Consider the following 17,766-nt stretch of genomic DNA (forward strand, 5'->3'; position numbering starts at 1 on the left):
ATCTCTTAAACCCACAACAAGTGCTTCTTTTTATGGTAGTTGAAAACAAGTAACATCTACAAATCAGATGTTAACATAGCAAAGCAAATTGCAAACCTGGTGAGTGCGTTTGCTTATTGGGCACCAGTTCTCAAGAAAACTACTTTCTACATTCCTGTACAAAGTCTACAAATCCAAGTTTCTCTCTTGTCAAAACAAAACTAAACCAAACAAACAGGAAAAGTTTGAAATTGCTTACCTTGAAGAAGCTCCGAAGAAAATACATTATGCTTAGCATTTTGGAAGATTTAAAATGAAGAATTGTTCAATCTTTAGGACATCCAAGGCCTGGGTAAATTCCTACACTCCTGCTGTGTCTTTAGTTACATGCTTTCTTGTTGCTATTTTGGACAGTCTTAGTACAAGGGAAGCATATGAGCCATGCCAGGAGCTTATGCTAAGGAGTTGCATAACAATTAGGGCTTATCTGTGCTGCGCTGTACAGTGCAGCAATGCAAACAGGTTTGTTCACAGTTTACTAGTCCCAGAACACTTCCACTAGGCATGCCCAGAATGATGCCATTGTATTTGCTAAAGAAACTAAAGCTATTTGTGAGTGCTTCTAAAAGAACTGGAACTACAAAGGACAGCACATGTTCCCGTACATCCCCCCCAGCTTTTGCTGTTGCCAACTCCAAGTTCACCCAGTGAGTATTACGCTTGCTGCAGCACTTAAAAGCAAAGGCTCCCACACTGGGAGCTTTCTAGTTGCTATCTTTAAAGAAGGAAAAATTGCAGAACAAGTCTTTTGAAGTGCAGAAAAGTAAATGTAATTTCACGTTCGTCTTTTCTCTCACTTAACATTAAAGTCCCTTAAAATTTACTTGTACTTCAGTAACATTCTGCAACACAGAGATGCAACTTACATCACGTAGCAAAGAATCTATCAACATTTAGTGGCCAGGACTGAGAGTTATGCATAGTCTTCTCTCACAGTGCACTTAGAATTAAAGACAACTACAGAGTGCAAGCAAGTTCTCAGAGGGGGATCATTCTGCAGTACAGCAACTGGCAGGCACAGCCTGATACTGCAAGCTCTCACTTATTTTTTAATCTAGCTATGGCTTATATGTGAGCTATCAAAATCTTTCCACCGGGAAGAGGTGTTTTAAGGAGTTGTTCTAGAGTAGCTTCTGATGGTCCACAATGCCAGCACAGGGAAGAGAAACACAGAGATGTGCAGTGACCCCAGCACAGCAAGGAGGGAGGAGGGCACCGTAGCTGATGCCCCAGCACTCACCCACTACTAACATCAGCTCTGACATTGAATTTGCTCTTTGACTTGCCCTGTGCAATACAGGATCTCTGGGCCATCACCCCCAGTGAGCACAGCCCCACTTGCTTTGTGTTTGCTGGGCTGCAAACCCCTCTGTAGCTCCCAGCAGCCATTCTTGTGGTCAGTCCATTGCACACAGGAATATTGATGTTTGGGTACTACATGGAAATCAGATGTTCATGCAAAAATCAAATCCTTTATAGCAGGAAGCCAGAATTGAACATGTACACAATTTTTCTGCCCTTGTGGGAACTGCATGAGTTAAGCATACACAGTCACACAGAAGGGCACACCTAACTAGTTAGAAACCAGGCTAATAATTTCTAAATTGCAACACAAGGCACAAATGCAATATCATCTGTGGTTTGATCTGCCAAATGACAATACTGCTTCAGTGAAGTTTGGTCCTGTCAACTCTTATGATTTCATGGAAAAAAAGAGTGTTTTACCCTAAACCTTAGCTCTAAAATATAAGCATATGTCAATATTATAGACATACAGGAATCTTTTTAAGTAAACTTTTGGTCCAAATTATGGAAGAAAAGCTCCAGATAAAAACTCTAAAATGTCTCAAAACAACTAAAAACCCAATGTTAGTTTCCAAAAAATCTCTTTGGAGGAAAATGGGCCTGGCTCATGATTTTTTAATGCTTTGATTTGTTAATATTTAAGTTTAAATTATTTTGAAAGGGTACTTTTTATGATTTATTCTGAAATTACTGTCACTCTTTTAAAACCTGCTCATTCAAGAAATGGCAGGCACACTTCTATTTCCTGCATGCCTCTCCTGGTATTGACTCAACAGGTTGTGCTCACAAGGTTCAGGTGAAGCATTTCTTTGCCCAAGCCCTGACATCTGACTCTGAGCAGAAGGAAATGCCCAGTGAGAAAGTCCAGCTCTGCCGTGCCTTGGCATTTATTTTTCACAAATGAAAAGGAAAATAAAGCTTTATTCACATATGAATTAAGGGCTTTTTAATAAGAATCTATGTACATTGAAAGGCAGGTTTTGGCTGCCTCATTTTTATCTACAAGTATTTCTAATTTCCACAGACATCTTTCTTACAAACAACATGCCAAAGCAGGCCATTGCCCAAAGGACTTGACTCCCCTTTCCATTGCTTATCTTTTCTGAAATTAAGGTTAAAGCTCAACTGCCCATCTTCACCCTATTCTTCCATGCTTTACTTGTTCATGAGCTGGAAATAAGGATGTTCCTTCTGTAAATCAGGTGGGACCTTTCCCTCAGACTGTTACATTTCTTGGGCTGGTTCAATTCACCACACTGGATGTGCAAATTACACAGTATTCCCTTAATCTGCAATTGCTTGAAGACAATTGGAACTCTGCTGGTCAAAACTCCAGAAAAATTTCAATAAGCTTTCTAGCAATCAGGCCTATGTGATTCTGCATCTTAGCAAATCCTTATGGATCTCCCTAAGTCCTTTCACAGCCCTGAAAAATACTGGTCAGACCAGGTGCTCTGGTATCGGGTGGTGGTGGGGTCTCTGTGAGGGGAAGGAGCTGCTCTGTGTTGGACACAAACCGCAGTCCCAATTCCCTTACACCAGTCAGGGGAGAGGTGGAGAAGCCGGGAGTGGAGGAGTGAACATCAGACTTGGAGGGAACAAGGGAGAGGTGAGGGGAAAGAGCTCCCACTTTTTCTTTGTTTCTTACCATACCTCACCATTTTTCCCAAAGTTGAGTCTGTTTTGCTCATAGTTGCAATTGTTAAGTGTCTTTATATCAACCCATGAGCTTTTCCATCTTATTTTCTCCCCTGCCCTGTTGAGGAGGGGGAGAGAGAGGGTGGCTGGGTGGGAAGCTGGCAGCTGGCCCATGACAAACCCACCATGCACTATGACTACACACAAACCTCGAAGCGTTGGAGAGAACCTGCAACCTCATTTAATCTGGGTTACAACATGTGCAAACACCTAAAAGATCTTCTTTCCCCCTTAATCCTACATCCCATCTAATGAAGTCCTTGACAGTAATGGTAAATCTATAAAAAGCTTTCTGAGGCCCAAAACTTTACATTTTCCAGAATGTCAGCCTACTGCTGATAGACTGGCTTTTTCCATAGCTAACCTCTCACAGTTTTATCCCCTCCTTTTAAAAGCAAACAATCTGGAGTTCACTACTATCAAGTCCATTTTCAGAGTGCAGAGCTTATCACTCACCATGAACTTCACTTGCTAAACAGCAGTAATCATTTTTTCAGTGTATGATTCTGAGGTTTTATTTGGTCAATGAGGATTTATTCTCCTTAGGACAGACCCAGATCTGTTAATCCTCAAGTGCCCAAGGCCAGCTACTGTTGACGTTTTCCTTACTGATACACTATCTAAATCCACATGCCTTTTCTGCTTTATAAAGAACAGCTGCTGAAAACTATCACTGACTCAGAACAAAATATCCTTTTTGCCTTTTGCCTTTTGCCACCACAGCCAAAACTTACTATTTAAAGTCACACTGCCTCCAGCAGAGCAGCACCATGGAGTGCCTGAACCAAAAATACCTGTCTAAACCTTGCAGAACACTGAGACTAGGATTCTCTGAAGGCAGCCCAGTGACACTGGAACACCACTACTGCACTAGTGGAAGGCTTTTCTTCCCCTGATTTCAACAATGTGATTACTTCATGTACCATTCACTTAGTTTGACATAGTTGGGTATTGTGTAGATTGTGTCAGGCTGGCTTCCAAACCAACTAAATGTTGGAAAATATGTTGAAGTCATTCCAACTTTATGGTTGCAAAGGTCAAATGTGACAAGTCTTGTGTGCACAGTGCAGAGCCTAAAGTGAGAACAGAGACTGGGCCAGCCTTCTTGCTTCTTCTCAGAGCACCATATCCCCTGTAAGATTCCTTCAAGGAACAACAATTTTGCTCTATGTTGCCCTTCCCTTGGAAGACAAAGCCTAGAGATTTCATTGTTTTCATGTCAGTAAAGACATAACCATACTCTACTAAATAAGGCATTGTATGGCTCAGTGGAACATTAGTTTATATCCACAGACTCTCAGGTTTTGAAATACTGAAATTTGAAATCAAAAGCTCCAAGATTGAAAACTTAAGGCTGTCACCCTGTCCTGGCCACGAGGGACATGCTGCAGGCAGCCATCACTAAACGTCTTCACATGATGATTTAAGTGACCAAACAGGTATTCTGATTTCTGAAGGATCATGGCAGACACTTTCATCTCCACTGTAATTTCTAATTTGCCCTCAGGCAGTTCATTTGACTACCATTATCATAAAAATATACCTCTTGATGCAGCCTAACATGTTGATTCAAGAACTCTTCAAATCCTTCTGAATTTCCCTCCTGCAATCCAAGCATTTAAGTTTTCTGTCTTGATAGAAAGTAAGAGATTCTGGGCTTATAATGGCAAACTGAGCTTTTGGGAGCTGAGACAGCTATTTCTGTGTTTTACCACAGCCTCAGCTCTCAGCTGGATGAACATTTGTGCTGCTAAACCAGAAATCCCTGGACAGCAACACTGGCCACCATTGCCCAACAAAATCCCATTTCTTATAGACATCAGCTACTAACTTAGAACTCCTCGGCAATGCTTTACATGATAGGACAGTTTAAGAGCTGTTTGAATGACAAGCATCTGAAGAAAAACAATAAAGAAAATCTTAGCAGCAAAACTCATGGATCAAACCCTGATCAGAATTTGTTCAGTAATGGCACCAGCATTCATTTCTGTCAAAGCACGTATGCAGAGTTGCTGGTCCTGCCCCAAGGAGGGCTTTCATTGCTGTCTCTGCATCCTCAGGCCCCTACCCACAGGCAGATGGAAATATTTTTACTCCAGTTTGATAGTGTCACTCAAGACTGAGCCCAGGCTGTGAGACCCAGAAGCGTTGCTGTGAATCTTGCAAGGTTAATTCAGAGCTGGTTAGATCTCTGAAGCTCTTTTCTGAACTAGAGGCATAGGTAACACAGAGTTAGGTGCCTCTTAGTCTACTCCAATCTATGGGTTTAGAAAATATCTTATTCATGTCCATTTAAAAATCCCTTGCAGAAAAGAGGCAAAAAGAGCCACTGCTCAAGAGTTGCCTTTTACCCTAATAAAGCCAGTGAGATGAATTCCAAACAGATTTTCTGGAAGAACTGACTGAGTTCAGAGGAAGTCCAGAGTAGAATTACTGAGGTCCCAAACGATAATTCTGCCCTAAATACACTCTGAACAAGTCAAGCAAATGGAGACCTAAATGCAGGGTAGAAGTAGGCTTCCGTGATTTTTTCCTGTGCCTGGAGAGAAGTCCTGCTGGTAGTCAGCTAGTAAGAAGCAGCATGACTGGCTCCTCCATCTACTATTCTCCACAATCTCCCGGCCAGGTGAATGGCAGAGAGGTGTTTATCACATGAAGGTGATGAAAATGACAGGGCATAATGAAGCAGAGTTCCAGTATTTTTATCCTCAGAGTTATTCAGGGATTCATTACAACTCTCTCAGAGTTATAACTGTTATATCAGATTCAAGGGTGCCATTAAAACCTTCTCTGCCTGAATGGAAGTATTACTGTCATACAAATGAGAATCCCAGCCATTACCCCAAATCTGCCCTACACTGGACATAAAATCCATTTTGGTGTCTTTGCATTCCCCCAGGTACATAGGAAGTGCTGGCACCTGCGGGAAGGTGAGATGCAGTGACACGGCAGAAGTGCTAGCATTACAATGTCAAGCCCTTAGGAACACGGACACAAAGAGACATAAACCAGCAGTAGGTATTATCAGCCTGATGGGAGACTGAAAATAAAGACAGTCAATATCAAAGCTACTAAAAGATTGCTTTCAGATCAGAGTCCTTGTCCTGTTTTGAGGGCCAGACCATTCTGAAACTGATCAAAGAAAGCCTTTAGGGAGAATCAATAAGACAGGGAATAAGACAATACTCTTTTATTAGGCGATATATTCTGGTTAGGACAGTACTACTATTTCAAAGGCTCATAACATTTAGATTTCAAATCCAGAAAGTTTAATAAGTGAGGCACAGGCAGAGTACTTATGAAGAGGTTTGTCTGTAGGAAAAGAACTTTGGCAACCATTCCAGGAATAGACAATGCACATGCAACAGAGAAATACCCACAAACTGCTGTCTCTCTGATGAGATCCCACAGCTGATCAGTGTGGGGTGAGAAAGCCTAGAGTTTCTTCCTGGGGGAGCGACATCACAAGGTTAGTTATTCAAGATGGGGCCAGTTCTTCAGGCAAGAAATACTTCTAAACTGAGGAAAAAACTTGTACTTCTGGTACAATTATTCCTTTGATTAACACATAAATGCTGCTCTTGTTAACCAGCATATTTTCAACCAAGGTGTTAACACTTACATACATTAGTATGCTTGCAGTTCTAGCACAACTAACTAGATCGTGTATACATAGACAATAGCTACACAACACTCGATAGATTGTATAACCAGAGATAAATATGACCTTATTGTCATATATTGCTACACTTTGCAGTGAAAATATAAATGCAGATCAAGGCTTTGCGCCTGTAAGCACCAAGTGTTGTAAATACAGGCATAAGAAATAATAGTCCTCTGTATTCCTTTAATAGAGGTTTATGACCAGCTTGCTTTCCTGCTTCCTGCTTTGTCGATATGGCACCAATCCTTCTTCAAGCAAAGCACAGTTTACGTTTCCTAGATTAACTTCAATATTCATTCACCGTGTCTGTCCTTTTGGATATGTTTTTCCTGCAGTATTATATCATCCAGATAATTTCCTGGCTCTTCTGATTTTTACTTCTTCATGATATATTTAGCTCTTTTGAGTAGGTAGGTTTTTCACAAATATGTTTAAAACTCTGCCTTGCAATCAGTTTGTTTTATAAAGAGAACTCAGCAGTTTGCTCTATTAACAGAGAAACCAAGCAATACATGTTTCCACCCTTCTACAGAACTAGCTGGATATCTAAGAACTGGGCGCACCCCACCTCTTGGCTGCATACTCCATGGCTGGCATTGGCATTTACCCACCACTGCCAAACCCACGTGTTGCTCAGCCTCTACCAAGAGCTCTTTTCCTGTAAATTCCCCAGACACAAACAGTCCAGTATAGGCGAGAAAGTGTCAGATGAAAACAAGAACTATGCATCTCTTTACTGGCATGGCATGGCATTTGGCAAGAATTAAAGACAAACAGTTCTAGTATTAATTCCTTCCAGCAACTTACTCCCAGTTGTTATGCAAGCCATGACCTGGTATTTGAGTCATACTATAAATGGCAAATTGCAACACCTCCATGGGCAGCTGTCAAAAGCTCCCAAAACCACACTAACTTGAGCATCTTAGAATTCTGAACTGGTCTGTCATCAGAACAGTCCCAAGCAACCCTCACTAGGTCATGCCACAGAACTGTAATGCACCCCATTCAGTGCAAATGTCTGAGGCAGCAGGCAGGAAGGTACAGCTGGAACAACAGGGGCTGTCGCAGGCAGGATCTGCAGAGTGCGGCGAGAAGGGAGGGGGAAGCTCACAGACTGCCAGCCTCGCTTCCTCCTGTAGCCATCAGTTCCTCAGTTCTGCACTCACAATCAAGTTAATGAATTTGTGAAACAAAAATAAAGCTCTGTGAATGGATTACACTGAACAGTTGCAGTTACAGCTGCAGAACTGATACTGCACCACACCATGTGTTGGGATCTCTGGCTCAGGCTCCAAAACCTCATGCTTTTTATTTTTGAGCTGTTCCAAGTCACCATCAAATATTTGTATTCCAAAAATTAACCACATGAGTATTGATGCTGCAGCTGACATCTATTACATTAATACCCAAGAATTCACCCTTAGCCACTGATCAGTACCACACACTTGCAATTAGTGGGAAAAATAACTGGTATTGGAGGTGCATCTCTGCTGCTGATTTTCTGCCTGCTGTGCCCTAAAGTATTTGTGCATCCACTGGAGTGATATGGTTGGAGATTATAAAAGTCCATGTGCACTTGGAGTATTAACAAGCCACACGTGTAGAATGGAAAGAGATTAATCGTAACCATGTAATGCTGCTAATCTTCAATCCCACCAGGAATTTCACTTGCCTCCGTTTCCTCTCTGGGACATATTCATGTTAGATGAATGCTAGAAAACTGGGAAGATCTGTTAAAAAGATACTTTAGGCCTCTCCTCAGTCTTTATAATCCTGGCCTGCTCTACAAGCCAGGAGAGCTGCACTATTTCCAAGGCTATACTGATGCTGTAATAAGAGCAAATATGCGACCACATGCACTTCAGCTCAACCTGTACCAGTCCACTGGGAAAATCAAGATGATGTCAGGCAGTTGCACTTTCATGGCTGTGATTTATTCCAGGTGGGATAAAGCTACCATACGTAGCCAATCTCTACGCAGCCTTCTCATTGCAGCAATGTTGGAGCAATGTTGTTGCTTCCATTTTACTCGGATCATAAGGCCTCATCATAGTATTCTCAATTCTGCCTGCTGAAGCCCAACGAGTATTTGCTCTTGTTGAATGCCAAGCACAAAGCAACAGACAAAATGACCCTTCTGACTTGCAGCCTGCATTCACTGCCTTTGCAGTTGTTTGCATTGAGGAGTTTCATTATTTTCAGATCAATAAAGTATTGTCAAGCTTGGGTGAAGAGAAACAGTTTGGGTGATTATAAGAGCTCACAACCTATGTCAATTGACACTAATATCTTTTCAAACTCATGCATCTGAGGTAGTTTGAATAGTAATTTTTTGCATATGCCATGGGCCAAGTGACATACCAAGTGGCCAAATACCCAGGCTTGTTACACTGGCTTTAAGAGCAGGATAAAATCTCTCCCAAGGCATCTGCAGTTGCGAGAGATCCATTTTCATTAATGGATATATACAGCTTCAAACCTGGCTATTAAAATTTTAACCTCTCCCCCAACTCCTGAAAGCTTCTAAAGCTCTCCTCATCTACTTGAATGGAGACAATTGCTACACCCAGAGGGCCAGAAACATTCATTATTTCTTCCAGGTGCTATGGACCTCCAAGTATTTGCTCACTCTTTAATGGCAAGACCGACTAAGATAAAATTTATGTCAACAGCTATATCGTGCTCTCAACACCCTGAACAATCTGTCCAGAAGAGTCCAAACAACAGGATATCCCAACAAACAGTGAGGAAGAATTGAGAAGGGATATCATAACCATTTCCATTCTTTGAGATAAGCAGTCCTACAATAATGGTGGATTTCAGCAGAGCAGAGGAGAAAAAACAGCCCAGTAACTTGCTACATTTACCAAATGATTGTTCTTACTGAGACTCATGCACTGCAGAATTTCATTTACAGTGTCTTAACCTTTCCAAGAACAGAGTCCTTGCACTTGAAGAGCTCAGGAGCAACCCAGGGAAAGGTTTTAAACAATAAAAACTAAAAAACTAATTTCATTTTTCAGCCTACAAAACCCTTCATTTTTTGGTTTCCCAAAGCAGCTACAATAAATGCATTGTCATTCTGAAACCTTTTCATAGCAACCTTCCATAACAAGAAATGGAAAATCTGTGAGAAGTTGACAGTGAGTTAAAAGTAAAATAATTACCACACCTCCAGAGAGGAAAACTGGATCTAGATGATCTCAGCAATTGAGAAAGTCAGAGATGCAGAGCATTATACACTTGAATGAACTCATGTTTGCCAGGCTTTTGTGTCTGCACAGCCCAAAGAACCCAGCCACCAATGCCAGTAAAAACAATGGAGGATGAGGCTCTTTGGCTAAAAAACCTTTATTTTTCTTACAAAAAAAAGCTGAAAAACTGGAAAAAGCTATGTCCTAAAATGAGCCATGTGTAGAGGATTCATCATGTTTTACTTTTGGAAACACTGCTATTGAATATTTTACATCCCTTTGACAGTTCAAGGCATAAGTAAAAAAAAAAAAATTCAGTCATGTTATCCCATGAAGAATAGTTTAAAGTATTTTTACAGTATAGGCCAAATTTTTCCCAGTGTGTGTATCAGACAATGAGAATACATTGGCTTGCCTTTGCCTATGCACCAAGGTAGTTCTAAGTACTTGCAAGCTCAAGCTTGTACACATCCATCTGTCAGCACTAAACCTGCTTTGATCATTACTTCTCCTGTCCACTGCACCAGGCCTGTCTTGCAGAAGTAACCTGCAAAAATCTCTTTCCAATCAGCAGTAAAAGCACGGCAGATGAAGATAAGGGAGAATGCTGTCAGTTCAGGCAAGGAATGTAAATGTTTCGAACTGGGAAGATGTCACTGCATCCCAAGCTGTATGTTGTTTGTGTGTGCCTGGCATTAATAGTGGGACTGAGAGCCAGCTTGATTGTCTATGATTTAGCTGTAAGTCAAGGCAGGACACAAAGCTTTCTTCTGAGTCATTAAGGGTTAGCTACCAGTTTCATAGCCTGCCAGATACTCCCTTTGGCTCGCCACAAAACCAGTTCTTTCCTACAAAGTATAATACAGACTGAAAATGATTCCAAGGAGACAGCCATGTGCTTGTGGAATATATCAAATTAGAAAAGCTGTGTTTCTAAGGTTCTCAGTGATGGACCAGAGCAGGCTGGACTGTCCACTGACTTACAGGGTGTCTCATTCCTTATGTCCTCTCAGTCCTTGCTGTTTAACCATGGTCTCCAAATCACACATACTAAAGCTCAGATGAGTCACAACATCAAGAAAAACAAGATTAAGCTTGTTGTATCCCATCTGCTTCATGCACAGAAAACCAGTTGCACAGCCCCAGGACAGTGAAAGCTGTAGAATGTCATGGAAAGCAGCCAACTTCCTTTTTGCTGTGTTCTCCATCTGCCATCTTGCCTTCACTGCAAATTGATGTTAACAGTATTTTATTACTTTTTTTTCATCTGTGCTGTGCGCTGCTTTTTAGGAAAATGTCACCCCAACAATCTTTCCTACAAATAGAAGTTCACTTTAGTTCACACTTCCTAGGACAGTGTTGACAGATCAGGAAAGTAGTATGTTGCTTCATGTCTTGACAACACTATCATAATAATAGTACTTAATAATCTTCTCCCAACTATTGTGCAGAACCACTGTGTACTAGAAGAAAAAGGCTTTAATGTATTTGATCATTCAGGATTAAACAAATTCTAGATACTTCCAGTTCAAACTGGGAAAATTCATTTCTAATTTGCTAATTGACTAAGGTCATACATCCACATAGAAAAACATCTGTGCCTTCTGTTTCTTTAAATTAAATAGCTTCCAATTACGTTATGCTACGACCTCTTCCTTGGGTAAATCATTTTAGCTTTGGACAACTCTTTCCTTGCATAAATCTGCTCTTTTTTTTGAAATCTTCAAGAAACTGTATCTCCATTTGGATGCTATCACCAAGTAAGCAACTTCTAATTAAGGCAACATTAATGCTGTCTGTATTACACATTTTTATACCCTGATCATTTTCATGCCAGCAGCTGCAGCACAGCTCTTTATATGGATTATTATTCTACCAGTAGTTCAAACCACACACAAGACTGGTTTGGTTCCATTTTAACTCCATGCAATCTATTTTAAATAATAGCATTTGTGCTTCTACTTCCAAGGATCCCAGGTTTTGTAGGTAACATCCATTTGAACAACAACTAGGAAAAGGAGGATTGAAAAACAATCTGAATTTCTCCACAACCTTTTCTATATCACATAAGCCTATGTGGCTCATCTCATCTTTGATTTATTGCTGAAACACCTTCCTTCCATTTCCTGCAAATCAGTGAAAGGGATATGAGGATATGAGATATGATTTCAGGAGACATGAATTTTCTTATAAATTCCACTGATAATCTGCATTACTCCAGGAAAATTTGCTTGCTTAGGGAGACCTAAACGTAAGTGAAAGCAATGTTTCCAATGAGTCCTAACTTTGGTAAACTATAAATGTCCATAGTGGGTTTGAAACAATAACCAATTTCATTAGTGAAGAGAGGATCTGTAGAGACTGTAAGCCTAATCCAAAATTTTGAAACAGAACCACTAAAGACAGGCTCTTAAATCTCTACGAAGTGGCTGGTGATCTCAAATAGCATTTCACAGTTTGCTTTTAGGACCCTTATTTTCAAACTGAGGTCAGGACTCATAAAATGTTTAGGTTTAAAATATGATGTGCAGCATTCACCAGAAACAGTGTTCTTCTCCAGTCTTGAGAGGTCAGAAATTTAAATATTCCTTTTGAGCTCAAGAGATTCTCAATGCTGTTTGCAGCTCTGAACTTGCTTGTAAGTCAGCACCTTCTGGATCAGGTAAAGGAAGCAAGCTGAAGCTGTTCAGTTACTGAAACACTGACGCCCTCACCTTCCCAAACACTTGCTACACCTTTCCAACAGGAAAGGATCATCAGCTCTCATGTTAAAAGTAAACAGAAATTACTTCATGATGTGAAAAAGTTCCACACTTTTAAGACTGTTTATGTGTATGCAACTCACTTTTGTAACTGGTTTCACATACGCACTAGCTTGTTTTACTACTTATTTTCCCAGGGAGCAGCAGAAACATTTAAAATCCAGGATGTTTGAAGAATGGTATTCTCTCAGACAGGAACTCTATGAAACCAGTTTTACCATTCTGCCTTTTCAAAGGCAAGTAAGTATGTACTGGGTGTTGTCTGATGTTCTGGTTCTTGTGAGGAGAACACAGGAAAGGGGACACATTTATGTATCTGCACCACAACATTCCAGACTTCAGGAGAATAGTTCACATGTGTTAAACTGACAGAGAAAATTGCTGTTTAAATTTCACTCAAATGAAGAGGCTGGGTATTAATAACTTCAAATTGGTGCTTGCTAGGAAAGGCCATAAGCAGGCCAACAGACCACTGACAGCACTGGCTGGCAAGCTTTCCTCTTAATCTTACCCAGAATTCAGTGAATAGGTTTATTTTTTCATTTTTAGTTGTGTTCTAAATTGGACTTCTTAACTTAAGTGTCCCCGCAAGACTCCCCAACAGAACCGCACACAAGTGCAGCTAGCGTCCTTCGACCTCCTCCTCCCGAGACAGAGCAATTTGCCTTTTAAATGAGTCAGGTTTAGCTACAGGCAGTGTGAACTCTTCCATGGGCAGGCTTGGGAAGGAAGGGAACATGGCAGAAAGGAACTTTCCTGACCAGATGTCTTTATGGTCCCACTTGCATCACCACACTCATTTTGTGCGCTGTAAAGTTCATTTATTTCAAATTAGAAGAACAATACATAAGATGTTCCTGTAAGTATCCTTTATACCTTGGAAACTTTGCTCCAGTTTATACACCACACTTTTGGCAGCAGAGACAAAAGACAAATTAGAGAAAGCAGGAAAGATACACATATGGAAACTGAAGTACTTTATGGCTTTGGGAAGAACAGAGATGTAGTAAATAAGAAACAGAGAAGAAAAAATGGGAGAACTGGACCAAGATTTTAAGTGAACAATTATGTGAAAAGACAGAGCAGAGACAAACTGTATCATAGCTGTTGCACCTCCAACTTTTCCCCAGGAATAGTTGTGCCTCCCTGCATTGCTATAATGGATCAGCAAACTCAAAGAATGGAAGGCACTTACATCCTGTGACAGTGCAGGCACACAAATTACACAGAAAGGTGTGAGTGCTCTGGGAGCATTATGAACCTTCATAAAACAGGTCTACATAATGCCACAAAAATTAATGAAATGAACTAGTAAAACTAGCATCAAACAGGGCTCCAGGTACAAGGTTTCAGACACTGACTTATCCAATTCAATTTAATATGAAAAAAAGAATTCAGTTCTGGAATCTCATAGTTTGACAAATGCAAACAACAGCTAATTCCCCATAGCTCATAATCATGCAAAAAAAATTCCACTCCTCCTTTGAGCTTTTGAGCTGTAGTTTTTGTTCCTATGTGGGAGACAGTCCTAGGAAGGGCTGAACACCCTTAGGTTGCATTGTCTTCAGAAGAATCAATAAATTACCTTTTGTTACACTGTACACAATATTTATTGTAGTGTCATAACTAAAAACCTATCATAATTCAATATCATAATACATAAGAGGAGTGAGTGAACTTACATTTGTGTATTAGGTATTGTCAGAGCTTGATAGAAAAATTATGCTAAAAAATTATCTTTCCACTGAAGGATGTTCCAAAATTTCTTTAAAGACATCTGACAGTTTTTAAAGCTGGTATAGATCATTATGAAATAGATTTTTTCTGAACATTTTCTTGTGGTGCTCCAATATTTCCATGTAAAGAAGCCAGAATTTGCTTTAAACTGTTAAAGCACAGATGATTACAGTCCCTACAAAGAGCTCTTCTGACTATACCATGAATGAAAGCACAATCCCAACTCAAACAGAAGTGACTCTCACCTCAGTGTGGCACTGTGTGTTCTCAGAAGTACTCTCTTCTGTTTCTCCAGCAGTCCTTCTTACAGCACTTCCTTGGCACTCCTGTGCAGAGATACAGGAAGAAATTTTAAAAAGTCAATTTGACCTTTAGAAAACAAGGAGTCATCAATACAGTTGCTTTCAGTCCACCTGCCCTTGGAGGAAAAAAGCTTTCTTGATTTAACTGAAAACGCTTCACAGAGAATAGGGTTAAAGGAACATCACTCTGGTTGCAAAATGAGGCTCTCAAGTGTTAAGAATCACCAGAATTAAGGCGACTTGTGTGACACTGTGTATTCAAGTACAGTCTTTAACTACATAATAGTTTTCGCAAGTTCCATGCTTCACTCAACACAGGAATGTACAAAACTCACTTAAGACTTGTGTTTATTATCGTCTTTGTTTGGGTTACAGAGAAGAGGGAACAAGCAACTGTGTTAGGCACCAAAAGAGCCCTGTGTCCACAGAGAACCGAGGGCATGCTGGTGAGGAATTGCACAGCCCGTGCTCCCTTGCCAGCAGTCAAACATTGCATAACCTATGGCTTCATTTGGGTACCACTATGGGCTTCTAGGAGGAAAGACATTTCTGCTGTTTCTCAGTCTGGCAAACTGACAGGAACTCAGTTCCTCACTTCTTCTACATGCCTTTGAGGTTAACTCGTCTTTCTTTAAGGTTCCTATCCCCCCACTCTTTCCATATCCATCTGACTCCAACCTATTGTCATCTGGAGATAACGTTTCTGCCAGCTATCTCCCATGTTTGTCCCAATCATCAGACACCAGTCACACAAACTAAGAGGCATCAGAGGTATGTAAATGTCGAGCTCCCAGTCAAAAACTGCAAAGAAGGCAACAAGTGGCAGAATGCCTTCAGCTCTGGGAGGACATACCCCCTCTCAGCTCAATGAAAGGTCTTCATCAAAACTTGGGAAGTAACAAACATTCAGGTTTAACATGAGTGGTATCTCTGGAGGGAGAGGAATTTGTCGTAACTAAGAGGATTCTGCTACCTTTGTGACAGATGAATACAGTGGTGTAGCTTCTCATTTACAACATGAGACGTGAAAACCTTGAAATAATATTTCAATTGCAACCATCATCAAGCTCCAGCTTCTCTGAATTCCAACTCACTTCCACAGTAAGAACTGCTGTTAGTGCAGTAGAGATATCATAGACTTTAGCTGAATTCAGCCTCAACATGAGATGGAAGAGCAAATCTCTCTCCCCAGAGAAAGTAACAGTATAAATAAAAGGGAAACCGAATGAGAGAAACTGCAAAAGGGAAAGTATGAAAAGAAAAAACACAATTAGACTGAAATTAGTCATTAGGGGGTGCTCAGAACTGCTACTTGTCTCAGTTTGAAAAACACTGAATCTTTTGTTTCAGTCTTCAGTATTATCTGTAATATGTAACAGCAAAAGCACACATCATGGCCACAGGGAGTGTGGGATGTGGTAGTGCAGATGGATACCAAGTCTTGTAACTGAGTAGCTCCTTCTTTCATCACAAGGAAAGGCAAAGTAAGTACTTAGCACAAGTAGTTTTGCTCCATTCCCTATACTCTTCATGTATGACTACACCAGGAAGCAGCTGTTAACTTGTTTTCATTTGTGATCCCACAATAGTTTTTCACCATAGGATTTTTATATCTAGAAGTGGCTCTAAAGTGGGTCCACACAATTCATAAAGAGAGGAGATGCAGTGCTCAGTAAAAAGTTGCTGACTCCTCTGTTCTTCCCACCTTAGACTGCACAAAGCATACCAGATCTGCAACTAATGGAGCTCAGGGATAAACTGATTGCAAACACATCTTTCGGAGGCATTATTGGATTTTTAAAGCTTAGTCTTTTGTTAATTCAGGAACACAAATAACTAATTGTACTGTGTCTAGCTCAGATTACATCTGAGAATGGATCTTGGGGCAATTGGGAAAGAACGCTGCCTTTGCTTTTATTGTGGGAAGCATTCCCTAAGCATAATGCCATTGGAAATGGCTGAAGGGGATTGCATCTGGTTAGGGAGGAAGTTACAAGCATAATAATTAGCGTCGAATTAGCTGCTGTCTCATCCTGAGCCAGGCAAGTCCATCACATTCCTTTTCCCAGCTGCCCTCTGGTGGAAGGCTCTGCAGAACAGCCCCGAGCAGGAAAATCTTGTTGCTCTTTGTGTATGGTCAACTTGTGACTTAAGCCAGAAAGAATCAAAATAGGATCAACAAACCCTGGGCAGATACCCCCTGCCCAGAGGCAGGAGAGCTTTGTGAGGCTGAGCTAGAGTGGTTGACACCCCTCTAGCACAGCAGCTCTCTTTATGTGAGCTGACAAGTGGGTTTCAGCACTTGCTGTACTTCTAAAAGTTACCAGGATCATGTTTGCAGTGCCCTAAAGTAAGGTCTCAGTGTTACTCAGAAAGGGGCTCTCTAGCTGTAATTCCTATAATAATTAAACAGAATTTTTCTTACTGCCTTCTCTCTGAGTTTGGCTACATGCTGGTACTATTTCATCTTCAGAGAGACCAATGAACTCTTTAATTGGGCAGCTCCATGCTTGTGCTGTACACTTGAGTCACTTACCAGTCCATCCCCAGCTTCTGCACACAGGTGATAGTTGTGGGGCCATGTCTAAGGAAGACCACAAAAGCTCAATCCACAACAGAGGAAATGACAAAAACCAGGATAGAAACCCTGTCCAGGGGCATGCCAGGTCTGCAGGCAAAAGTCATGGCCACACAAAGTGAAGGGATGAGTGTTCAGGACAGCAAGGACAGGTAAGCAAGCAATAGGCTCAAACTTGGCACACAAACGTTTGAGGGGCTGGGCTGTGTGGGGCAGTAAGTCATTTTCTGTCTCCTCATTTTATGATTCTACACATTTTCACGCCACCAGAAACATGAAAGAAAAACACCAACAACACCTCCCTGCCCCTTCTTCCACCCCTCACCAAAGAAAAAAGAGCTGAGACCAAGCAAGACAGAGGAAAAGACCCAGCAGTGAGGGGACAGCTCAAATGGCACTCAGCATGGCAGGAGGAATCACAGACTCACTGTGAGAAGGGGTCCTTCACTGGGATCTCCCTGTTCCAAGTCCCCTGCCCACCATCACA

At 41.1% G+C, this 17,766-nt stretch overlaps 1 protein-coding gene across 1 annotated transcript in view; it reads right to left on the reverse strand.

The window, feature by feature from the left end:
- ARHGEF4 (Rho guanine nucleotide exchange factor 4) overlaps positions 1-17,766 on the reverse strand; it is a 224,102-nt gene that overhangs the window by 179,399 nt on the left and 26,937 nt on the right. The window contains exon 3 of the mRNA XM_069024316.1: positions 14,645-14,725. Within this exon, the coding sequence (XP_068880417.1) occupies positions 14,645-14,725 (81 nt within the window). The remainder of the gene's footprint in view (positions 1-14,644; positions 14,726-17,766) is intronic.

The sequence above is a fragment of the Aphelocoma coerulescens genome, chromosome 9 (assembly GCF_041296385.1).
Source record: "Aphelocoma coerulescens isolate FSJ_1873_10779 chromosome 9, UR_Acoe_1.0, whole genome shotgun sequence".
Taxonomy (NCBI): domain Eukaryota; kingdom Metazoa; phylum Chordata; class Aves; order Passeriformes; family Corvidae; genus Aphelocoma; species Aphelocoma coerulescens.